Source organism: Coregonus clupeaformis, chromosome 23, assembly GCF_020615455.1.
Source record: "Coregonus clupeaformis isolate EN_2021a chromosome 23, ASM2061545v1, whole genome shotgun sequence".
Lineage (NCBI taxonomy): Eukaryota > Metazoa > Chordata > Actinopteri > Salmoniformes > Salmonidae > Coregonus > Coregonus clupeaformis.
Window position 1 is genome coordinate 20,140,991 of NC_059214.1, and position 26,311 is coordinate 20,167,301.

At 45.7% G+C, this 26,311-nt stretch overlaps 1 protein-coding gene across 1 annotated transcript in view; it reads left to right on the top strand.

Annotated features, from left to right (window-relative positions):
* The first annotated feature begins 469 nt into the window (after nt 1-469).
* LOC121536814 (sodium channel protein type 2 subunit alpha) overlaps nt 470-26,311 on the top strand; it is a 74,388-nt gene continuing 48,546 nt past the window's right edge. Inside the window, exons 1-3 of the mRNA XM_041844385.2 lie at nt 470-731; nt 24,011-24,301; nt 24,989-25,107. Of these exons, the coding sequence (XP_041700319.1) occupies nt 24,041-24,301; nt 24,989-25,107 (380 nt within the window). The 5' untranslated portion in view covers nt 470-731; nt 24,011-24,040. The remainder of the gene's footprint in view (nt 732-24,010; nt 24,302-24,988; nt 25,108-26,311) is intronic.

The window sequence follows — 26,311 nt, forward strand, 5'->3', positions numbered from 1 at the left end:
AGAGGTAGAATGACAGAAGGCAATATTCACACTTTTTTATAACTGCCTTCTTATTTATCACAGTCTCTTAACAAACATCTAAAAGAAGAGTAATAGATGCATCAAAGTTGGTATTTTATGTCTTCTTAGATTAGGCTATGCTAAATGATGACAACAAGAGTAGGCTACTACAGTCAGTGTAGAAAAACGAAATGGATTCACACATGGTAGTGACAATGCACACATGGTAGTGACAGCTGTAGCGAAGCCTTTAGTTGTATCATAATGAGAAAAAACACCCCCTACTTCACCCACCACTAGATGATGATCTGACACTTTTTTTTATGTTCTTTAAGGTGTTACAGGTACACGTCATCTCCAGTTCAGTGATACCAAACTGTAGGCTGGCTCTCTATTATCTCTTCCCGACTTCCCAGTCCTCAGCAGATATTATTTATGATCACGCGCACAACCCTGCATCTCTCCGGTCATTTGTGCCCGGTAACAACCGGAAGCGCAACAGAATGCTCTGAACAGGGCGACTGTGTTGGCAGCAATTTCATAACGCTCTCCTGTGTGATTTTTTTTGGTCCAACTCTGGGAAATACTACATTATAGAGAGGAAAACCTTTTGACTAAATCAAGTATCCACATGTGTCCTCCAATCACCTTTTTACTCGAGAGAAAGCAACATCAAGGCGTGCCTGGCGATTATTGTCGGATTCTTCACCTTCTTGGATGAGAAACTAATGGTGGGTGCAGGGGATGGGAATCGATGCCATGGGGCTGCACAAAGGTGGGAATTTATGGCTGTGTAATTTAGATAATTATCTCAAAAATATTTTATTTCTACAATAATTACATTTCTCAGTAGAAAACAAAGAGGGAGCTGTCCCTGTTTTCCAAAAGTGATACGTCAAAGCTGATGGAAAAATAGGGGTAAAGAAGATGTCTGGAAGGCCCTTAAACAATAAAGATAAATTATTTGTGACATAATATTCCATGATGTGTAGGCCTAACCTATATCTGTCCTATTCAAATAATTATGATAGACCTTCCTATATCTACTCAAATAATTGAGTTTAGGGTCATCTTTATTATGGGCATCTTGCCATTTTGACAGGTGATTACCAGAGTTTACAGATATTTTATTCATTTAAAAGAACAACTGTGGCGTAGGTTTTAAAGGAAATGTGTCTCTTTAGAAGATACTACTATGATCCTGCTAGTTATGACAGATTTGTGATCAAATCTCATTCTTATAATGTCGTCAATGGATCAAACACTGGATCAGGCGTGATGTATAGTTTTTGACAACATTGTTCTTTCGGCATTTTCGATCTCCCATAGAATAATATAGTTCACCACAAATTATCCTTGTGCCCTACTGTAGCCTAGTTTAACCTTGTCAGAGTGGATATCAATCGAATGTTGTCGATCACTGTGATCATAATATTTTCCCCTCTGCTGCTGTTTCTGTATCAGGTTCATAAAACAGATTGTTACAGCTGACCCACCTCGAGTGGCTCTAATTGGGTGGTATTCCAACCTGTTAGATTCATATCAACAGAGTGGCAAAAAGGCTACCGACGTTGGAACAGCCAGACAACTATAGCCTACTGTAGCCTACACTTCGGCCCCTGTGACTAGATAGGCCATAATATGGTTATTGCCAAAGAAAGACTATGAGAACAGAACATATCAGTCAATAAATTATTTCGACTTTATCCCACTGGCAAAACATGTTTTTATTCATTAATCTGCGACATAGGCCTGTCATAACACATCAATATACATATATTTATAGGCTATAAATCATAATCAGTCTGTTCGAACTCATCATAATGTATAGACCTACATTATTTATAGTTTCGCCGACGACCTAAATGTATCATACTTCTCCAATCACTCGACAAAAAGTAGCCCATCTTTTTCTTAAAAGTCGAGGCGTGATGCAAGCTGTGTTTGTGGGCGCTTGGCTATAGCCTACTATCGTGTATGTGAATGGGAAGGGCGGCTTGAGGGTGTTGGTTCTACCAGACTAAATGGGTAGGGCTGAGATTTTGCTATGAGAAAGGCGTTGGAGGCTTCTCTAGGGAACTGAAGCCTCCAGTATGTCGACAGCAGCTGACCCCCCTTCGTATTGAAAATATGCCATTGATAAAATAACCTGTTTGATTCCCTCATGTAACATCTCATGCGGTCATATAAAAAAATCTGAGATTAGCCGAAATCAAGGCATTCATTTTCTGATGTGTACGCGCACATTTTTCCTTTTCTGTTGTTGTGTCCACATATTTAGCCCATATTTACCTTCCCTCGGCACGCCTACCAGGGAGCACCTTCTAGATGAGACATAGGCTATAGCCTACCATACAGAAGTAGTGTGTCAGGCTGCATGTCAACTTTGATTTAGCAGGTTATGGTAACAGTCAATCAGATGTCATCAATGTGTTGCCCATAGGCTGCTGATAATTGGTTGAATATGATATCATACATTTTCATCTGTTATTTGATAACATATCTATGGGCTATGTATTTCACCTCAATAACTTGCTATTGCTTGCTGTTGACAGCTTAAAACGTTGATTTTGTACCATTTTGCTGAAGCAGTAGAAAAAACAGCAATTCCTAGTGCTAATATTAATTTAAATTCCTATCTCAACTTTCCATAATCATATCATATGTTTGCATGCATGAGTAAACTAAATCAACACGAATATTTAGTCATGAAATGTAACATAATATACAAATAGTGATATGCGCCCTAAGACTAGTATATTTTTAATCGTTACATAATTCTATAATTTTATGTGAGTAATGCCATGACATTTTCATCTCTCCCTCTTGGGCATATCTCTTGTGAAATAATGGAGGATAAATCATTGCCATTCCACTCTTTAGGGGGGATATCAGGCATTTCTGCTAGACCTACCGGCATTTCTGCGCTTAGCCCAGTGCTGTTAAATTTGCAGCACAATGGACAGCAGCACATGCGCGAAAATAACCCGCTCAAATCCCTCAATCAACAGCTCCCGTCCACGAGAGAGAGGGAGAGCAAGTAGCCTAGTAGTTACTTTATTGACGAAGTGATTTTTATTTATTTAAATAACAGACTAAACAACTCACGTCCCACTGGGCACACACTGATTGAATCAACGTTTTTTTCACATAATTTCAATAAAATTACATTGAACCAAAGTGGAATAGACGTTGAATTGACGTCTGTACCCAGTGGTGTTGGATTTCAATGTGGTTTATGGTTGTCTACAGTAGGCAATATGACACTTAAATGACTAAATGCTTTTGCACAAATAACAAGCTGCTAAAACGTCTGCTGATGCATGGCAATTACAGTGCATTCAGAAAGTATTCAGATCCACACACAATACCCCATAATGACAAAGCGAAAACAGGTTTTTAGAAATGTTTACATATTTATTACAAATAAAGTACAGAAATACCTTATTTACACAAGTATTCAGACCCTTTGCTATGAGACTCTAGAATTGAGCTCAGGTGCATCCTGTTTCCATTGATCATCCTTGAGATGCGTCTACAACTTGATTGGAGTCCACCTGTGGTAAATTCAATTGATTGGACATGATTTGGAAAGGCACACATCTGTGTATATAAGGTCCCTCAGTTGACAGTGCATGTCAGCGCAAAAACCAAGCCATGAAGTCGAAAGAATTGTCCGTAGAGCTCCGAGACAGGATTGTGTCGAGGCACAGATCTGGGGAAGGGTTCCAAAAAAATTCTGCTGCATTGAAGGTCCCCAAGAACACAGTGTCCTCCATCATTTTTAAATGGAAGAAGTTTGGAACCTCCAAGACTCTTCCTAGAGGTGGCCACCCTGCCAAACTGAGCAATTGTGGGAGAAGGGCCTTGGTCAGGGAGGTGACCAAGAACCCAATGGTCACTCTGACAGATCTCCAGAGTACCTCTGTGGAGAGGGGAAAACCTTCTAGATGGACAAACATCTCTGCAGCACTCCACCAATCAGGCCTTTATAGTAGAGTGGTCAGACGGAAGCCACAGAGAGATCCTTGATGAAAACCTGCTCTAGAGCGCTCAGGACCTCAGACTGGGCCGAAGGTTCACCTTCGAACAGGACAATGACCCTAAGCACACAGCCAAGACAACGCAGGAGTGGCTTCGGGACAAGTCTCTAAATGTCCTTGAATTGCCCAGCCAGAGCCCCGACATGAACCTGATCGAACATCTCTGGAGAGACCTGACAATAGCTGTGCAGTGACGCTCCCTATCCAACCTGACAGAGCTTGAGAGGTTATTTGTCACATGTGCAAAATAAAGACACAAAAGCTTGTAATATGTCCAATGGAGAGACTTGTTGGTACGAGGATTCCAACCTGGCGTCTCATCATCGATAACATTGGAAACTGGGAATTGCCTTGATTAAGTTTTGATAAAGCTTAAAGGAAGTATTTTGTACATCATGACGCATTCTCACTATACCTGTTGAAATGTGGTACACGAATAAAAGATAGAATGATTTCTACAGACATTTACCATTATATCCATGTTATTATGTTTTTGATTGTAGAGCAAGGTACCCACTGGGCCCAAGCTGGTTGAATCAACACAATTCAATGTGATGATTTTGAATCAACGTGGAAAACTGATTGGATTTGCAAAAAGTCATCAACGTAAAGGAATTTCTGGAATGTTTGTCTTTCACCTTTTTACCTTTAGCCTAAATCCAATGACATGGTTAACATTTTTGTTGATCTGAAATCAAATCAAATTGTATTTGTCAAATGCTTCGTAAACAACAGGTATAGACTAACAGTGAAATACTTACTTACGGGCCCTTCCCAACAATGCAGAGAGAAAAAAAAAAAGAAAAAAAAAAAAAATAGCACAAAGAAGAAATACACAATGAGTAACGATAACATGGCTACTGTATATACAAGGGGTACCAGTACCAAGTCGATGTGCAGGTGTACAAGGTAATTGAGGTAGATACAGTTGAAGTCGGAAGTTTACATACACCTTAGCCAAATACATTTAAACTCTGTTTTTCACAATTCCTGACATTTAATCCTAGTAAAAATTCCCTGTTTTAGTTAGGATCACCACTTTATTTTAAGAATGTGAAATGTCAGAATAATAGTAGAGAGAATTATTTATTTCAGCTTTTTTTATTTTATCACGTTCCCAGTGGGTCAGAAGTTTACATACACTCAATTAGTATTTGATAGCATTGCCTTTAAATTGTTTAACTTGGGTCAAACGTTTTGGTTAGCCTTCCACAAGCTTCCCACAATAAGTTGGGTGAATTTTGGCCTATCCTCCCGACAGAGCTGGTGTAACTGAGTCAGGTTTGTAGGCCTCCTTGCTCGCACACGCTTTTTCAGTTCTGCCCACACATTTTCTATAGGACTGAGGTCAGGGCTTTGTGATGGCCACTCCAATACCTTGACTTTGTTGTCCTTAAGCCATTTTGCCACAACTTTGGAAGTATGCTTGGGGTCATTGTCCATTTGGAAGACCCATTTGCGACCAAGCTTTAACTTCCTGACTGATGTCTTGAGATGTTGCTTCAATATATCCACATACATTTCCTTCCTCATGATGCCATCTATTTTGTGAAGTGCACCAGTCCCTCCTGCAGCAAAGCACCTCAACAGCATGATGCTGCCACCCCCGTGCTTCACGGTTGGGATGGTGTTCTTCGGCTTGCAAGTATTTCCCTTTTTCCTCCAAACATAACGATGGTCATTATGGCCAAACAGTTCTATTTTTGTTTCATCAGACCAGAGGACATTTCTCAAAAAAGTACGATCTTTGTCCCCATGTGCAGTTGCAAACCGTAGTCTGGCTTTTTTATGGCGGTTTTGGAGCAGTGGCTTCTTCCTTGCTGAGCAGCCTTTCAGGTTTTGTCGATATAGGACTCGTTTTACTGTGGATATAGATACTTTTGTACCTGTTTCCTCCAGCATCTTCACAAGGTCCTTTGCTGTTGTTCTGGGATTGATTTGCACTTTTCGCACCAAAGTACGTTCATCTTTAGGAGACAGAACGCGTCTCCTTCCTGAGCGGTATGATGGCTGCGTGGTCCCATGGTGTTTATACTTGCGTACTATTGTTTGTACAGATGAACGTGGTACCTTCAGGCATTTGGAAATTGCTCCCAAGGATGAACCAGACTTTTGGAGGTCTACCATTTTTTTTCTGAGGTCTTGGCTGATTTCTTTTGATTTTCCCATGATGCCAAGCAAAGAGGCACTGAGTTTGAAGGTAGGCCTTGAAATACATCCACAGGTACACCTCCAATTGACTCAAATGATGTCAATTAGCCTATCAGAAGCTTCTAAAGCCATGACATCATTTTCTGGAATTTTCCAAGCTGTTAAAAGGCACAGTCAACTTAGTATATGTAAACTTCTGACCCACTGGAATTGTGATACAGTGAATTATAAGTGAAATAATCTGTCTGTAAACAATTGTTGGAAAAATTACTTGTGTCATGCACAAAGTAGGTGTCCTAACCGACTTGCCAAAACTATAGTTTGTTAACAAGAAATTGTGAAGTGGTTGAAAAATGAGTTTTAATGACTCCAACCTAAGTGTATGTAAACTTCCGACTTCAACTGTATGTACATATAGGTAGGGATGAATTTACTAGGCAACAGGATAGATAATAAACAGAAGCAGCAGCGTATGTGATGTCAAAAGAGTTAATGCAAAAAGGGTCAATGCAGATAGTTAAATAGTTAACCAATAGCTACCCGGACTAACTATTTAGCAGTCTTATGGCTTGGGGGTAGAAGCTGTTCAGGGTCCTGTTGGTTCCAGACTTGGTACAGTGGGGAAAAAAAGTATTTAGTCAGCCACCAATTGTGCAAGTTCTCCCACTTAAAAAGATAAGAGAGGCCTGTAATTTTCATCATAGGTACACGTCAACTATGACAGACAAAATGAGAAAAAAAAATCCAGAAAATCACATTGTAGGATTTTTAATGAATTTATTTGCAAATTATGGTGGAAAATAAGTATTTGGTCAATAACAAAAGTTTCTCAATACTTTGTTGTATACCCTTTGTTGGCAATGACACAGGTCAAACGTTTTCTGTAAGTCTTCACAAGGTTTTCACACACTGTTGCTGGTATTTTGGCCCATTCCTCCATGCAGATCTCCTCTAGAGCAGTGATGTTTTGGGGCTGTCGCTGGGCAACACGGACTTTCAACTCCCTCCAAAGATTTTCTATGGGGTTGAGATCTGGAGACTGGCTAGGCCACTCCAGGACCTTGAAATGCTTCTTACGAAGCCACTCCTTCGTTGCCCGGGCGGTGTGTTTGGGATCATTGTCATGCTGAAAGACCTAGCCACGTTTCATCTTCAATGCCCTTGCTGATGGAAGGAGGTTTTCACTCAAAATCTCACGATACATGGCCCCATTCATTCTTTCCTTTACACGGATCAGTCGTCCTGGTCCCTTTGCAGAAAAACAGCCCCAAAGCATGATGTTTCCACCCCCATGCTTCACAGTAGGTATGGTGTTCTTTGGATGCAACTCAGCATTCTTTGTCCTCCAAACACGACGAGTTGAGTTTTTACCAAAAAGTTCTATTTTGGTTTCATCTGACCATATGACATTCTCCCAATCCTCTTCTGGATCATCCAAATGCACTCTAGCAAACTTCAGACGGGCCTGGGCATGTACTGGCTTAAAAAGGGGGACACGTCTGGCACTGCAGGATTTGAGTCCCTGGCGGCATAGTGTGTTACTGATGGTAGGCTTTGTTACTTTGGTCCCAGCTCTCTGCAGGTCATTCACTAGGTCCCCCCGTGTGGTTCTGGCATTTTTGCTCACCATTCTTGTGATCATTTTGACCCCACGGGGTGAGATCTTGCGTGGAGCCCCAGATCGAGGGAGATTATCAGTGGTCTTGTATGTCTTCCATTTCCTAATAATTGCTCCCACAGTTGATTTCTTCAAACCAAGCTGCTTACCTATTGCAGATTCAGTCTTCCCAGCCTGGTGCAGGTCTACAATTTTGTTTCTGGTGTCCTTTGACAGCTCTTTGGTCTTGGCCATAGTGGAGTTTGGAGTGTGACTGTTTGAGGTTGTGGACAGGTGTCTTTTATACTGATAACAAGTTCAAACAGGTGACATTAATACAGGTAACGAGTGGAGGACAGAGGAGCCTCTTAAAGAAGAAGTTACAGGTCTGTGAGAGCCAGATATCTTGCTTGTTTGTAGGTGACCAAATACTTATTTTCCACCATAATTTGCAAATAAATTCATTAAATATCCTACAATGTGATTTTCTGGATTTTATTTTCTCAATTTGTCTGTCATAGTTGACGTGTACCTATGATGAAAATTACAGGCCTCTCTCATCTTTTTAAGTGGGAGAACTTGCACAATTGGTGGCTGAATAAATACTTTTTTCCCCCACTGTACATCCGTACCGCTTGCCGTGCAGTAGCAGAGAGAACAGTCTATGACTTGGGTGGCTAGAGTCTTTGACCATTTTCGTCTGAAAGCCCCTGGTATAGAGGTCCTGGATGGCAGGGAGCTCAGCCCCAGTAATGTACTGGGCCGTATGCACTACCCTCTGTAGTGCCTTGCTAAAACAGAGTTTTGTACTCTCTAATGTGTGGATAGGCCACTGGGAGTAAACGGATACCGGACTGCACTCTGGTCAAAGAGTGATCACAGACACAGAAGCCTAGTCCAGGAGTAATGATGAAACAGAGTATACATGTGGTCTGTGTACAGAGGGAAACAGGTTAAAAGAAAGAGAAAATTACTACAATGTAAATCCAATAAACCATTTTACATTAAACATTAATGTCAGCAATCGCTATGCACAATTTACAATAAGAGAAAAATAACACACCATCATTCCTCTCAGGAGAATTAACATTACAGTTACAACTGGTAGGCTAATCACATAATTGTACAAAATGGAAAGAGAACTGATGAAGGAAGTTACCCCTCTACACACACATTTCTTGTATTTACATAACAATAGCAACAGGAATATTATAAAAGTGAAATAAGTTTTTGTTCTGACTTACATTTGGTCAAAAACGAAAGCCTATGATCTCCACGAAAGCCAACTCTCAGTTCTGTGTTTATACTTACAATTGGTTGCCATGGTGAATAATGCAATAATAATTGGTAGGACACATGAAAGGAAACATCAAAGAGTTTACCTGAGTCTCTAAATGAAAATACTGGCAGAGCAATAAAATGTCCTTGTAGATCTAATAACATTTAGAGGATTCTAAATTCATATCTAACAGGCTTTTATACACTTGTGGTCAGATGCCAAGCAGTTGCCATACCAAGCAGTGATGCAGCCAGTGAATATGCTCTCAATGGTGCATCTGTAGGACTGTTTGAGGATCTGAGGGCCCATGACAAATCTTTTCAGCCTCCTGAGGGGGAAGAGGCATTGTCGTGCCTTCTTCACGACTGTGTTGGTGTGTGTGGACCATGATCATTCCTTAGTGATGTGGACACCAAGGAACTTGAAGCTCTCGACCCGCTCCACTACAGCCCCATCAATGTGAATGGGGCCGTGCTCGGCCCTCCGTTTCCTGTAGTCCACGATCAGCTCCTTTGTCTTGCTGACGTTAAGGGAGAGGTTGTTGTCCTGGTACCACACAGCCTGGTCACTGACCTCCTCCCTATAGGCTGTCTAACCAGATGGTGATCAGGCCAACCCCCGTTGTGTCTTCAGCAAATGTAATGATGGTGTTGGAGTCGTGCGCAGCCACGCAGTCTTGGGTGAACAGGGAGTACAGGAGGGAACTAAGCACGCACATCTGAGGGGCCCCTGTGCTGAGGGTCAGCGTGGCGGATGTGTTGTTGCCTACCCTCACCACCTGGGGGAGGCCCATCAGGATGTCCAGGGTCCAGTTTCAGAGGGAGGTGTTCAGTCCTAGGGTCCTGAGCATAGTGATGAGCTTGAAGGGCACTATGCTGTTGAACGGTCAGCTATCGTCAATGAACAGCATTCTCACGCAAATGTTCCTCTTGTCCATGTGAGCGAGGGCAGTGTGGAGTGCAATAGTGATTGCGTCATCTGTGGATGTGTTGGGGTGGTGTGTGAATTAGAGTGGGTACAGAGTGTCTGAGATGATAGTGTTGATGTGAGTCATGACCAGCCTTTCAAAGCATTTCATGGCTACAGAAGTGAATGCTACAGGGCGATAGTCATTTAGACAGGTTATCTTGGTGTTCTTGGGCACAGGGACTATGGTGGTCTGCTTGAACATTTTTGGTATTACAGACTGGGTCAGGGAGAGGTTGAAAATATCAGTAAAGACACTTGCCAGCTGGTCAGCGAATGCTCTGAGTACACCTCCTGGTAATCCGTCTGGCCTGCGACCTTGTGAATGTTAACCTGTTCAAAGGTCTTGCTCACATCAGCTATGGAGAGCGAGATCACACAGTCATTCGGAACAGCTGGTGCTCTCATGTATGGTTCAGTGTTGCTTGCCTCGAAAGACAGCATAGAATGAATTTGGCTCGTCTGGTAGGCTCGCGTCACTATGCAGCTTGCGGCTAGGTTTCCCTTTGTAATCCGTGATAGAGCTGCCACATCCAATGAGTGTCAGAGCTGGTGTAGTGGGATTTGATCTTAGTCCTGTATTGACGCTTTGCCTGTTTGATGGCTTGTCGGAGGTTGTAGCGGGATTTCTTATAAGCGTCCAGATTAGTGTCCCAGTCCTTAAAAGCGGCAACTCTAGCCTTTAGCTCAGTGCGGATGTTGCCTATTATCCATGGATTCTGGTTGGGATATGTACGTACGGTCACTGTGGGGATGTCGCTATGATGCACTTACAGTGCCTTCGAAAAGTATTCAGACCCCTAGACTTTTTCCGCATTTTGTGATGTTATAGCCTTATTCTAAAATGGATTTTAAAAATAATAATCCTCAGCAATCTACACACAATACCCCATAATGACAAAGAGAAAACAGATTTATTTATTTATTTCACATTTATTAAAAATAAAAAACAGAAATACCTTATTTACATAAGTATTCAGACCCTTTGTTACGAGACTCGAAATTGAGCTCAGGTGCATCCTATTTCCATTGATCATCCTTGAGATGTTTCTACAACTTGATTGGAGTCCACCTGTGGTAAATTAAATTGATTGGACATGATTTGGAAAGGCACACACCTGTCAAATAAGGTACCACAGTTGACAGTGCATGTCAGAACAAAAACCAAGCCATGAGGTTGAAGGAATTGTTCGTAGAGCTCCAAGACAGGATTGTGTCGAGGCACAGATCTGAGGAAGGGTACAAAAAAATGTCTGCAGCATTCAAGGTCCCCAAGAACACAGTGGCCTCCATAATTCTTAAATGGAAGAAGTTTGGAACCACCAAGACTCTTCCTAGAGCTGGCCGCCCGGCCAAACTGAGCAATTGTGGGAGAAGGGTATTGGCCAGGAAAGTGACCAAGACCCTGTCACTCTGACAGAGCTCTAGAGTTCCTCTGTGGAGATGGGAGAACCTTCCAGAAGGACAACCATCTCTGCAGCACTCCACCAATCAGGCCTTTATGGTAGAGTGACCAGACGGAAGCCACTCCTCAGTAAAAGGCACATGACAGCCCGTTTGGAGTTTGTCAAAAGGCACCTAAAGAAACAAGATTCTCTAGTCTGATAAAACCAAGATTGAACTCTTTGGCCTGAATTCCAAGCGTCACGTCTGGAGGAAACCTGGCACCATCCCTACGGTGAAGAATGGTGGTGGCAGCATCATGCTGTGGGGATATATTTCAGCGGCAGGGACTTGGAGACTAGTCAGGATCAAGGCAAAGATGAACGGAGCAAAGTACAGAGAGATCCTTGATGGAAACCTGCTCCAGAGCACTCAGGACCTCAGACTGGGGTGAAGGTTCCCCTTCCAACAGGACAACGACCCTAAGCACACAGCCAAGACAACGCAGGAGTGGCTTCGGGACAAGTCTCTGAATGTCCTTGAGTGGCCCAGCCAGAGCCCGGACTTGAACGCGATCTAACATCTCTGGAGAGACCTGAAAATAGCTGTGCAGCAACGCTCCCCATCCAACTTGACAGAGCCTGAGAGAATCTGAAGAGAATGGGAGAAACTCCCCAAATACAGGTATGCCAAGCTTGTTGCGTAATACCCATGAAGACTCGAGGCTCTAATCGCTGCCAAAGGTGCTTCAACAAAGTACTGAGTAAAGGGTCTGAATACTTATGTAAATGTGATATTTCCGTTTTTTATTTTTTTAAACGTGTTTTTGCTTTATTATTATGAGGTATTGTGTGTAGATTGATGAGAACCATTTAAAAAAATCAATTTTAGAATAAGGCTGTAACCTAACAAAATGTGGAAAAAGTCAAAGGGTCTGAATACTTTCCGAAGGCACTGTATTAATGAAGCCATTGACTGATGTGGTAAACTCCTCAATGTTATCGGATGAATCCCGGAACATATTCCAGTCTGTGTTAGCGAAACAGTCCTGTAGCTTAGCATCCGCTACATCGGACCACTTCCGTATTGAGTGCGTGTCGTGGAATATTCTAATCAAATGAGAGAGACTTTGTCATTTTTTCAACAATCATCTTTATTCAATATCGATTTAATTATTGCAATAATGAGACTGGTCGACCCAACACTCTTGACTGTTGGGCCGAGAAACTTTACAGAAAATGCTGGTTCTTATATAGCTGACACTAAAAATGCTTAGTCATGGCTGGTTCCACCCCTCCCATGCAGATCGGGTGCCATCATAAGCCACCTTGGGTTCATCCTATGGTTATCTGCACCTGGTGTTGTTTTAACCCCCAGCCCGGCTTAGTTTCCCAAATACAAGGATGAACAGAAACAATTAGGGTTTTGTTCTACTCCTCCAGGTTATCTTTATCTCGGTTACACCCACCACATCTTGTCTATGGAATGCATGCTGTAGATCAATTGTCAGCGCAAGCTATCTCTAGTGACCATACGCCCAGATTAGCTGCAGGGAGCCAGAGTGGAGACCATAAAAACACAGCATTAGTAGAACAGAAGCTGTCATCAAGGCAAAGGGTGGCTATTTGAAGAATCTCAAATATAAAATATATTTTGATTTGTTTAACACTTTATTGGTTACTGCATGATTGCATAGGTGTTATTTCATAGTTTCGGTGTCTTCACTATTATTCTACAATGTAAAAAACAGTAAAAACATAAAGAAAAACCCTTGAATGAGTAGGTTTGTCCAAACTTTTGACTGGTAGTGTAAATGAAAACTCTCTTGGTAAATAGTATGGTCTGCAGCTTATCATGAGGTATTCTAACTCAGGTGTGCAAAACCTTGAGACTTCCTTAACATTAGACATCGCGCACCAGCTGTTGTTAACAAAGAGACACACACCTCCCCCCTTAACCTTACCCGAAGCTGCCGTTCGCTCTTGACAATGCATAAAAAAGCTAGATGTATATTATTATCCATGTACTTGTTCTTCAGGTCCTGTTGATAGGATAGTGATTGTACGTTCACCAATAGAACAGAGGGTAGAGAAGGTTTATTTACTCACCGGCGTAGTGTCATCAGGGAGCCCACTCGTTTGCCTCTCTTCCTCTTCCGAGTCCCGGGGATTAGTGTCACGGTCGTCGGGAAGAGAGGACCAATGCGCAGCGTGGAATGTGAACATACTTATTTATTTGAATGATCACACGAACAAAACAACAAACGATAACGTGATGTTCTTGGTTACACTACACAAAACCAATACGGAACAAGAAACCACACCAAACGAATGCCTAATGGCTACCTAAGTATGGCTCCCAATCAGAGACAACGAGCTACAGCCGTCTCTGATTGGGAGCCACCCTGGCCAACATAGAAATGCAAAAACTAGACCCACAACACAAAACATAGAAACTAACACCCTGGCTCAACATACGAGAGTCCCCAGAGCCAGGGCGTGACAGTACCCCCCCAAAGGCGCGGACTCCGACCGCGCCAACCAAACACAACAGGGGAGGGACCGGGTGGGCACTCCGCCTCGGCGGCGGATCCGGATCCGAGCATGACCCCCACTCCCTCTCTAACCCCCCAAAGCGCCCCTGGTCCGGTCCCGCTGGCCGGAGCTGGACTGAACACTGGTGGAGCGGATTGCTCTAGCTCCGGAGTGGAGCAGCTGACCGGTGCCGGACCAGGCACCGGTGGAACAGGCACGGACTGTGCCGGACTGACGACGCGCACCACAGGCTTGGTGCGGGGAGCAGGGACGGGCCGGACCGGGCTGACGACGCGCACCACTGGCCTGGTGCGGGGAGCAGGAACAGGCCGGGCCGGGCTGGCGACGCGCACCATTTGCTTTGTGCGGGGAGCAGGAACAGGCCGGGCCAGGCTGGCGACGCGCACCATAGGCTTGGTGCGGGGAGCAGGAACAGGCCGGGCCGGGCTGGCGACGCACACCATTGGCTTGGTGCGGGGAGCAGGGACGGGCCGAACCGGGCTGGCGACGCGCACCATTGGCTTGGTGCGGGGAGCAGGAACAGGCCGGACCGTACTGGGGACACACACCACTGGCCCTACGCGGGGATCAGGAACGGGCTGGACCGGACTGGTAACACACTCCAGTACCTCTCGCCGTGCCTCTACACTCTCCTTCCCCTTGGTGACCAGTGGCCCCCGTAACCTGGCGGCCTCCTCTGCTAACCCGCTGAACCACTCTATCCCGTACTCCTGCTGCCCCGTCGTCCACGGCGTGAGCCCCCCCCTAAAAATATTTTGGGCTTGTCTCTCCCCCGTGGACCAGGCCTCCATGGTTCTCGCCCAACTCTCACTCCACTGCTTCAAAGTCCAGCCTCTCTCCTCCTCCCGCGGCTTGACCCAGTCGAGGTTGATATCCTTTAGATTCACCTCTGGCGTTGGCTCCTGGACACGCTGCTTGGTCCAGATATGGTGGTTTCTTCTGTCACGGCTGTCGGGAAGAGAGGACCAATGTGCAGCGTGGAATGTGAACATACTTATTTATTTGAATGATCACACGAACAAAACAACAAACGATAACGTGACGTCCTTGGTTACACTACACAAAACCAATACGGAACAAGAAACCACACCAAACGAATGCCTAACGGCTACCTAAGTATGGCTCCCAATCAGAGACAACGAGCTACAGCCGTCTCTGATTGGGAGCCACCCTGGCCAACATAGAAATGCAAAAACTAGACCCACAACACAAAACATAGAAACTAACACCCTGGCTCAACATACGAGAGTCCCCAGAGCCAGGGCGTGACAATTAGGGCCTGGTCCGGAATGAGCAGTACATCCACAGCTGCTGACTCGTTGAAGTAGAAATCGTCATCCTAATCAAGGTTAATGATCGCTGTTCTTATGTCCAGAAGCTGTTTTCGGTCATAGGAATGAACATTTTGGCTATATATATATTTTAAAAAATAAATACAAATTTAGTCATTTAGCAGACGCTCTTATCCAGACTTGTCACCCATCAAGGTTTGAATATGACATTTATTTTTTAATAGCCGACAATATAAAATATTTCATTCTGAATAATTGTCACAAACCGGGCTAGAAACTCCGGTCTCAGATGTGGAGAGCTGGGGGTACTACCCCTTAGCCACAGAGGAGGTGTTGTAGGACCCAAATGAAACACCCAAGGCAATACTCCAGGCAAGTAGATTTAATGTTCCAAAACAGGAGGCAAAACAAAACAACTCCACGAGGGGAGAAAAACAAACTAAAGATAACTTTGAACAACTTACTAGGACAGACACGGTGGGACAAAGCAGGAGACACATAGTCAGGACGCAATAACCAAGTGAGAAACAAGGGGAAAACACACAGCTAAAATACACAAGGGGAAACAAGGCACAGGTGACCTGGATCAAGCTAATTAGGACACATGAGGAAGAACTAAGGCAGAGGGGAACACAGATGACCTCTAGAGGCCCGGAGACAAACAGGAGGCAGGAAGCTGACACACACGAGGAAGAACTAAGGCAGAGGGGAACACAGATGACCTCTAGAGGCCCGGAGACAAACAGGAGGCAGGAAGCTGACAGGACCCCCTCCTCTAGGAACGACTCCTGACGTTCCTTCCAGAACACCCTGGCCCCAGGGTGCGAAAATCTCGGATCAAACCTGGGTCCAGGATGTCCCTGGCTGGAACCCAGGAGCGCTCCTCCGGCCCGTAGCCCTCCCAGTCCACCAGATACTGCAGAGAGTTCTGGACCCTCCGGGAGTCCAGTGTCCGGCGGACTGTGTAGGCTGGCTGGCCGTCAATGATCCTGGGAGGTGGCGGGGGTCTGCGTGGGGGGGCAAAGGGAGAAGACAAGACAGGTTTAAGGAGTGAAACATGGAAAGTGGGGTTAATCTCTAAGGGAGCGAGGGAGAACCAAACGATACGACACAGGGTTAACCTTTCTAGCAATGCGGAAAGGCCCGATGTATCTCTGGGAAAGCTTCCTGGATTCGACCCGGAGGGGCAGGTTCTTTGTGGCCAACCAAACTCTCTGACCAGCTCGGAAACTAGGGGCCGTCCGGCGGTGGCGATTAGCCTGACTTTGGTATCTCTGGGAGGTCCGAAGGAGGGCACGCCTGGCCTTCTTCCAGGTCCGCCTACAGCGTTGGACAAAGCGCTGGGCCGAGGGAACACCAACTTGCGCCTCCTCCTCTGGAAACAATGGAAGGTTGTAACCGAACTGGCATTCGAAGGGGACAATCCGGTGGCTGAGGACTGGAGGGTGTTGTGGGCATATTCAGCCCAAATGATATAGGTGGCCCAAGACGTGGGATTACTGGCCGCCATACACCGCAGGGTGGTCTCCAGATCCTGATTAATCCGTTCCGTTTGGCCATTAGACTCTGGATGGAACCCCGACGATAGGCTGGCTGTGGCCCCAACAAGCCTGCAGAAGGCCCCCAAAACCGGGACGAGAATTGGGGACCTCGGTCAGAGACCACGTCCAGGGGAATACCAAATATCCGGAAGACATGGTTCATGAGGAGCTCAGCAGTCTCCTTAGCCGAGGGCAGCTTGGGCAGGGGAATAAACCGGGCAGCCTTAGAGAACCGGTCTACCACCACTAGGATGACGGTGTTGCCCTGGGATAGAGGAAGTCCCGTAACAAAGTCCAGAGAAAGGTGTGACCATGGCCTTCGAGGAACAGGTAAGGGATGGAGCAGTCCCTGGGGGTCGCTGGCGTGTCGACTTTCCCCTGGTTGCACACAGGGCAGGCCTCAACATAGACCTGCACGTCCTTCTTGATGGACGGCCACCAAAACCGCCCGTCGGAGGAACTCCAGTGTGCGAGCACTGCCTGGATGGCATGTCAAGGGCGACTCATGACCCCACTGCAAGACGCGGCCCCGAACAGAGAGAGGAACGTACAGGCGACCGGCAGGACCACCGCCTGGATCGGGCTCCTGGACAAGAGCTTCTCGTACCCCTCTTTCTAGTTCCCACTGAAGAGGTGCGACGATCCTAGACCTCGGAATAATCGATGCCAAGGGCTTCTCTTGTAACTCGGGAGAATAGACTCGAGACAGAGCATCCGGCTTGACGTTCTTGGTGCCAGGTCGGTAAGTCAGGAGGAACTGGAATCGATTAAAGAAAAGGGACCATCGTGCTTGCCGAGGGTTCATCCGCTTAGCCTGTTGGAGATATTCCAGGTTCTTGTGGTCTGTGAGAACCTGGAAAGGGTGCTGAGCCCCCTCAAGCCAATGGCGCCACTCTTCCAATGCCAGTTTTACCGCAAGCAACTCTAGATCCCCCACGTGGTAGTTGCGCTCGGCCTCAGACAGGCGGCGAGACATGAAGGCACAAGGGTGTAATCTCCCATCCGCACCCCTCTGTGACAGGACGGCTCCCACCCCCACCTCTGAGGCGTCCACCTCCACCACGAAAGGTCTCTCTGGGTCAGGGGTCACCAGAATCGGAGCAGACGTGAAGCGGCGCTTGAGATCCTCGAAGGCCCCTGCTGCTTCCGGACCCCAGTGAATCTTGGTCCCTCCTCCCTTGGTAAGCGTCGCCAAGGGGCTACCACCGAGCTGAAATTCTTAATGAACTTCCGATAGAAGTTAGAAAAGCCAATGAACCGTTGAACCTCCTTCACCGTGGCAGGTGTGGGCCAATCGTGGACCGCCTTGACCTTCTTGGGATCCATCTCTAGGTGCCCGGGAGTGACAATAAACCCGAGAAACTGAGTCTGAGAAACATGAAATTCACACTTCTCAGGCTTAACGTAGAGGTGATTGTCAAGGAGCCTCTGGAGAACCCTGCTAACATGCCCCTCATGCTCCTTCAGTGACCTCGAGAAGATGAGGATATCGTCCAGGTACACGAAGACGAACAGATTAAGCATATCCCGGAGAACATCATTAATCAGGGCTTGGAATACTGCGGGGGCATTGGTGAGCCCGAACGGCATCACCCGATATTCATAGTGCCCCGTGGGCGTGTTGAACGCCGTCTTCCATTCGTCTCCTTGCCGGATCCGCACGAGATGGTAAGCATTGCGGAGATCCAGCTTAGTAAAAATGGAAGCCCCTTGAAGCAGCTCAAAAGCAGTGGCCATGAGAGGAAGGGGTATCGATTCCGAACCGTGATCTTGTTGAGTCCCCGGTAATCAATACAAGGCCTAAGACCCCGTCTTTCTTTTCAACAAAAAGAAGCCCGCCCCAGCCGGGGAAGTAGAGGCATAGATGAGGCCGGCTGCCAAGGACTCCTTAATGTAGGTGTCCATAGCTGCGTGCTCGGGGAGGACAAGGAAAAGATCCGACCTCTAGGAGGGCAGCACCCAGGGAGTAGATCAATGGCACAGTCATACGTGCGATGAGGCGGTAAGGAAGTAGCCCGGGCCTTGCTGAACACTGCCTTGAACCGATGGTAAACACTGGGGACTCGGGAGACGTCAACAGACTCTTGAAACTGGGTACTAGGGGCTGAGGGACTCTGAAGCATGCAGGTGAGTTGGCAGGCGGGACCCCAGCTTAGAATGGTGCCCGTAGGCCAGTCGATCTGGGGATTATGTCTGCATAGCCAAGGGTGACCCAGGATAATAGGATACTCGGGAGAGTCAATGAGATAGAAGGTCTCCTCCTGCTGGTGTTGAGAGATGGTAAGTCGCAGGGACTGAGTCGCCTCGGTAACCTTTCCTGGTTCCAGAGGTCTGCCATCTAAGGCTGTAACTGCCTGGGGTTGAGGAAGTAGTTGGGTAGGGATCTTAAGTTCCTTAGCCAAGGTTACATCCAGGAAATCACCTGCGGCACCGGAATCGATCATAGCCTGGACCCGATGCTGGTGGCCCCCCCAGGACAGAGTGGCTGGAATAGCCAGGACAGCGTTAGTAGGAGGCGCTCTAACTCTCCCCATCACAGCCCTCCTGTAGCTGGGCGGGGACAGGCGTTTCCCGAAAGCTCGGGGCAAGTGGAGCGGAAGTGGCCGGCAACCCCGCAGTAGAGGCACCGACGTTCCCTCATGCGACGTCCCTTTCGTTGGGAGAAAGCCTGGAACGGCCTAACTGCATGCTCTCCGGGGAATCCTGGAGCAGTTCAGGAGCCGGGGCAGCTCTGAATGACGGAGTCCAAACAGGAGAAACAGAGCTGCTCAGAGGAACTTGGGAATGAGACACCTGACGGCGAGCCGTTCTCCGCTCTCTTAGACGATTGTCCAGGCGGATGGCCAAGGCTATGAGGGACTCGAGATCACCAGCTGGTTCTCGGGTGGCTAACTCATCTTGAAGGGGCTCAGATAACCCTCCCTGAAAGCAGACCCTCAGCGCTTCATCATTCCATCCGCTCCTTGCTGCTATGGTCCGGAAATCAATGGCAAAATCTGCCGTGCTTCGGGGCCCCTGACGGAGAGACAGTAGGCGCTGGAAGCCTCCCGCCCACTGACAGGATGATCGAACACCCGCTTGAACTCTTCTACAAATGCAGCGTGGGAGTCACAACAGGCCTCCTGGGACTGCCACACCGCAGAAGCCCAGGCGAGCGCCTTGTCTGAAAGAAGGGTAATGATGTAGGCAATCTTGGAACGGTCTGTGGGAAAACTTGAGGGTTGGAGCTCGAAGGTGAGGGAGCATTGGGTGAGGAAACCCTGGCAAGAGCTTGGATCCCCAGAAAAGGGCTTGGGAGGTGGTAGTCGGGGCTCCGCCAACCGAGACGACCTGTCGTCACTGGGGGGTGACCTGGGGGAAGGGAGAGGACCAGGGAGGCGTTCAAAGAGCTGGCGGAGGGAACTCATCATTTCGGCCAGGAGTTGAGAATGACTAGCCATCAGCTCCTCTTGTCGGCTGAGAACGGCTTCATGGCGCTGGAAAGAAGCCTCATGTCGAGTGATCACCGCCAACAGGTCCGGGGAACTGAGTGTTTCTGGGTCCATGATTGACTTGGTTATTCTGTCACAAACCGGGCTAGAAACTCCGGTCTCAGATGTGGAGAGCTGGGGGTACTACCCCTTAGCCACAGAGGAGGTGTTGTAGGACCCAAATGAAACACCCAAGGCAATACTCCAGGCAAGTAGATTTAATGTTCCAAAACAGGAGGCAAAACAAAACAACTCCACGAGGGGAGAAAAACAAACTAAAGATAACTTTGAACAACTTACTAGGACAGACACGGTGGGACAAAGCAGGAGACACATAGTCAGGACGCAATAACCAAGTGAGAAACAAGGGGAAAACACACAGCTAAAATACACAAGGGGAAACAAGGCACAGGTGACCTGGATCAAGCTAATTAGGACACATGAGGAAGAACTAAGGCAGAGGGGAACACAGATGACCTCTAGAGGCCCGGAGACAAACAGGAGGCAGGAAGCTGACACACACGAGGAAGAACTAAGGCAGAGGGGAACACAGATGACCTCTAGAGGCCCGGAGACAAACAGGAGGCAGGAAGCTGACAATAATTGATTATATTATTCAGAATGCAGGTGTCAGCTGTTCATTGCACTCTTTTCATAACTGCTGCTACTTGTGCATGTACTCTGCTCCTTCAGTGCATGCACTCAGACGTGTGACCACAAGCAATATGCATGCCATGACTATGTCCTAATGAAACTGTTATGAAACTGTATATTCAACTTTTTGTGAATATATATAATTCCTAAACCATTTTGAAGATGTACTGTATAGAATAGAGTAGTCTGAATGTTTTCCAAATGTATTTTTGCCCTTTTGGTAACTATAGTATAAAGGTTGGCTTTGAGGTCAACGTGTCATATGCAGTAAGGGAAACTATAGGATTCATTTTAAATAAGCTACTGTAACTGAATTTGTAACTGAAACTGAAAATTATATGCGGCTACTAGCCAATAAATTGATTAGAGGATGTGTGGGTAGTATACAGTACTAATGCCGATCATAGGCACTTATGAGTTCATTCCAAATTCAGGGTCAATTTGTGCGCAGCTGGCTAAAGAGTCAAACTAGTCCATCACAGCTGTGATAATAAAGATATTTCTAGTATAATGTATTTAATGTATTTATTTGCTTTTCTGTTTGAACAAATCATTAATATTCACAACCCACAACAACACCACTCACATGAAGAATATGGGGAGATATGATAATCTGCCATAGCCGAGCACAAAGACACCTCAAACAGAGGTTACAACTACTTTTGTTTCACTAAATTCCTCAATGGGTTTTACTATGTTGACATATTGATGTGATTTATGTTAAATCTAGTCCAGCATTGACCAGTGTGTTAGTGATTGATTTCTTGGATCCGACAAGTCAAACAATGTATTTTATTGCACTATAAAGCCAATGACATAGAGATAAAGCTGAGGCCTCTCCACAATGTGACAGATGCAGAGGCAGCTGTAGTAAAGGGATACTTGATATTGCCATTGCAGTGTCTCTGTGCATTATGCTACTACTCTCTGAGCCTATTTGGAAAATCAGCCTCTCCCTCTGTCTCATCCCTACTCTTTACTCTGAGCCATTTGAAAGTGGAAACTTTGGGCTCTGAACGAGATCATGCCTCCTAGCTGTTGTCTATATGACTGGCTCTGGAACAAAGAGTAATGGGTTAAAATAGAAGTCTCATGTGATGCGAAGTCCCTCCATTGAATCCCCTGTACAGTGGCGGCTCCTGAAAAAATTCTCAGGAGGGGCAATTTTTCTGATGATTTAGGTGACCTACACACATTTTTAAAAAGATATGTCCAGCAACAACATGAAGACAGGGGCAGCATATAAGTCAATACCAGAATCATTTATTGACTGATCTCAGGGAGTGCTCCTAATCTCAGCTTGTTACCTGTATAAAAGACACCTGTCCACAGAAGCAATCAATCAATCAGATTCCAAACTCTCCACCATGGCCAAGACCAAAGAGCTCTCCAAGGATGTCAGGGACAAAATTGGAGACCTACACAAGGCTGGAATAATAATAATAATAATATGCCATTTAGCAGACGCTTTTATCCAAAGCGACTTACAGTCATGCGTGCATACATTTTTGTGTATGGGTGGTCCCGGGGATCGAACCCACTACCTTGGCGTTACAAAGCGCCGTGCTCTACCAGCTGAGCTACAGAAAGTGGATACTCATGGATGCGCATCGCAATTGTAAAATGTCAACACAATTGGAGACACCACGTCATTTTTGGAGACATGTTATTGACAGTAAACTATTGTAGATGCGACTGCTAACTAAATAAAACATTTTAGCTGGCTAGCTAATCATCTTAGCTAAATGTGGGGCAAACAATTCAGTTATTTACCGTTAATTTGAGGGATTGGGGTGAAAGAAATCGAGTTACATAGTGATACTTTACGATATACTGTATTGACAATATCGCAATATAACCATATCCACCCTGTCCAAAGTCTCTACTTGGTCTCAGTTCTCCAGTAAACTTGTGATTATCAACACTAACCTCATCGTTGTGGCGGCGGACAGCTAGCCTGTATCCCTCATCCAGTTGAGTGGCAATGTTATTTTTTTCGTTCGTACCATTTTTTGGAAAATCCTCGGGTGTAGGACTTCCCCCCTTTAGTAGAAACCTGTTGAATTATTAAATTTGGTCTGGGAGGTCCTAATTGTTTCGTTGCCAATTTATCTTCATTTGTTCGCCGACAAAAAGGAAATTCTTTCAAAGACACAATCGAGTTGCACTGAAGCCTAGCCATGTTGATAGTAGTAGTGAATTGATTGACGCTGCTACCCTCTCTTTTCTTAGTTACGTTCATGTGACGAAAGCGTCGTAAGTGCAAGCCCACAGACACCCATTGAGATTGTATTGAAGGCTCTGAAATTTGAAAAAAATAGATTTTACATGGGAGTCTATGACAGAAGTTCTGGGCGATTTTCAATCTGACTGAAATCGCCCCAAAAGGGGGTGGAGCCATTTGAAGCACGACTTTAGCCTGATTCGACATTTAGTGGCAGTGTGGCACTGTGGCAGATCAGACGTATAGATTACAACACTGATAACTACTGTTGCCGTGATATAATTGATTAGAAAAAAAATCCCTTCCTTTTCCCGTTTGGCAGTGCGTCGCCCATATCGCCCTATTGAACAGGCCGTCCCTGCCCCTGTATTATATGGCAAATCTGATTTAATTATTCCCAGGTATTTGCTGTGGATTTAGGAGCATGGCCATGTCTTTCTAGACTCTTTAGGACCTGCTACTTGTCCTCTGTGGGATCTGTCCACAGCCAGATCTCCCCTCCACTCATTGGGTTGTTTTATTTAGAAAAAGTGAAGTGATAGATGTGAAAAATAGACTGTGACTACCTCATATTGATGATTTGGCCGCCAAAGTGTGGCATGGAAAGCATTTTTGTTTTCCTTCTCACTGGTACCTGTGTGAAATTGGATGATTGTAAGTGTAAGATTATAATGGAATAATATTGTCCAAGTCAGTCAGTGTGTTATACTGGTTGCACATTTCCTTCAATATAAATATTTTGCAGGTTTAATGTAGTTTTTAGGATATCAATGCCTCAGTAGTCGATGCTCAGTCACTACACTTGCCTCTAACTGGAGCTTCTCCCCCTTGTTTCTTCATCCCTTTCTAATGCAGGAGGCTAGCTGTTCACTCTGAAAGTGCAGGATGGCCCAGCTGCTTGTACCGCCAGGACCAGACAGCTTCCGCCCGTTTTGTCGTGAGTCCCTCGATGCCATCGAGAGACGGATCGCTGACGAGAACGCCAAGAAGCCCAAGGCAAAGCGCAACGACGATGACGACGACGGGCCCAAGCCCAGCAGTGACCTGGAGGCGGGCAAATCATTGCCACTCATATACGGGGACATTCCCAAAGGATTGGTGTCCACACCACTGGAAGACCTGGACACCTTCTACAGCAACCAGAAAGTGAGTTGGATTGGTCATCCCAAAGAGCTGGGCTTTGAAACCAAGCATAGATGTTTGGATGAGTTGTGAAAGGTTAAGGCAGTCTTGTAAAGCAAAGGCTTGCATTAATGCATAACACATAGTTGTCTGTTGCGTTGCATAATAGATACAGTATTATGTTTGGATACAGTAGCCCTCAATTCTGGATCCATGTCCTATTTTGAGCAGAGAGTTTATGTTTATGCATACTAGTAGTGTCTATCCAGTCATGTGTATGCTGTGCAGTGAGAGATCTCTATGTGTCAGGCACTGTGATTACCCAGAGTTGCAGTAGCACCGGCTTTCTCTGTTGTCAGATCCAAGTTCAGTTGTTATTGTGTAGGACAAGTGATGAAGCACGCTGTCATCCATCCAGAGCCTTTGTATCCAAGGTGACAGAAAAGCTATGATTGATAGGGCTCCCGTCTGACCATTTTAGGGGAGACATATCACGACACCACAGAGTATCACTGAGCTCTACAATGTGTGCTATAGCAACAACAGAAGTTGGTGTTGTGTTGTTGTCCTTTGTTTAGTGAATCATTTCCATCACTCCTAAGTGACCAGGAATATGTGTTGACAGTCTCTCTCTCTCTCTCTCTCTCTCTCTCTCTCTCTCTCTCTCTCTCTCTCTCTCTCTCTCTCTCCCTCTCTCTCTCTCTCTCACAGACCTTTATAGTATTGAACCGAGGGAAGGCCATCTTCCGCTTCAATGCCACTCCTGCCTTGTATGTCTTAAGCCCCTTCAACCCTCTTAGAAGAATATCAATTAAGGTTTTGGTACACTCATATCCTTTGATAAAAAAAAGATTAACCGCATTGAATGTTTTTGAGGTCAAATTAAATATGTGTCCTATATCCTATGTCTGTATTGTACAGATAATTATTGCACTTTATACAATGGGTGGGTCTAATCCTGAATGCTGATTGGTTAAAACCGCATTCCAGCCGGTGTCTATTCCACAAGTTACCATCGGCTAAATCTATGATGTTAAAATGGCTGTTTTACTCTGTTCCATTTGACTGCGCAATCCACTGTCTCTTCAACCCAGCCAAGTAATGTATAAACTTGATCTCCACTATTAAAAGCATCTAGACATTATCTCACATTTCTTTTAGACTAACATTTTGTTTTCAACAGCAGAGATTTGTATTAACCTTGCTGTCTATCTCTTCAACATTTCCAACATTGTTTCAATATTCAAATTCCATCTCCAGCTGTCCCATAGTAATGAACGTGTCGGGAGTCGGGGCGAGACAGACAGGCAGGCAGCGTTTCTCAACCAGTCGAAATCATGGATCAGCTGGCATCATTTTTGTGGATATATACAAAGAAATGTCAATTGAAAAAAGGTACAACGAAACGAAGTGCAGCTAGTTTGCTGTCTTTCCAGCTTCAGTTTGAAGTGATTGTGTTAGCTGTGTTGTTGGTTAGGTCATCTGAACAACAGTGTCCTGACAAGTGAGCACATTTTCTATGCCAGGCGAAATCGCGCCTCATTAGCTCATTGTTATGGATGTATCCAAATAAATCTCTCCAGAAAACAACTTAAACAAATGCAAATGCAGCTACTTTGCTGTTATTCTGGCTGCACTTTTTGACGTGACTGTAAGTTAGTGTCACGCGACGTGTATGCGGTCAGCGAAGTCAAACGCAGGACACAGAGCGGCTGGCAACGTACTTTACTGAACACAGTAAAACGTACAAAACAACAAACCTCCAAACAGGGAGGAAAACACAAAGACCCGTAACACAAAGCAACTGCCGAAATGACAATGAACAATCACACACAAAATAACCAATGAGAGACGGGGTAATATAGGGAATACAATCCAACATAATGGGAAACAGGTGTAAACAATAAAGACCAATCAAGACAAACACCGAAACATCGATCGGCAGCAGCTAGTACTCCGGGGACGACGAACGCCGAAGCCTGCCCGGGCAAGGAGGAGGAGCAGCCTCGGCTGAATCCGTGACAGTTAGCCGTA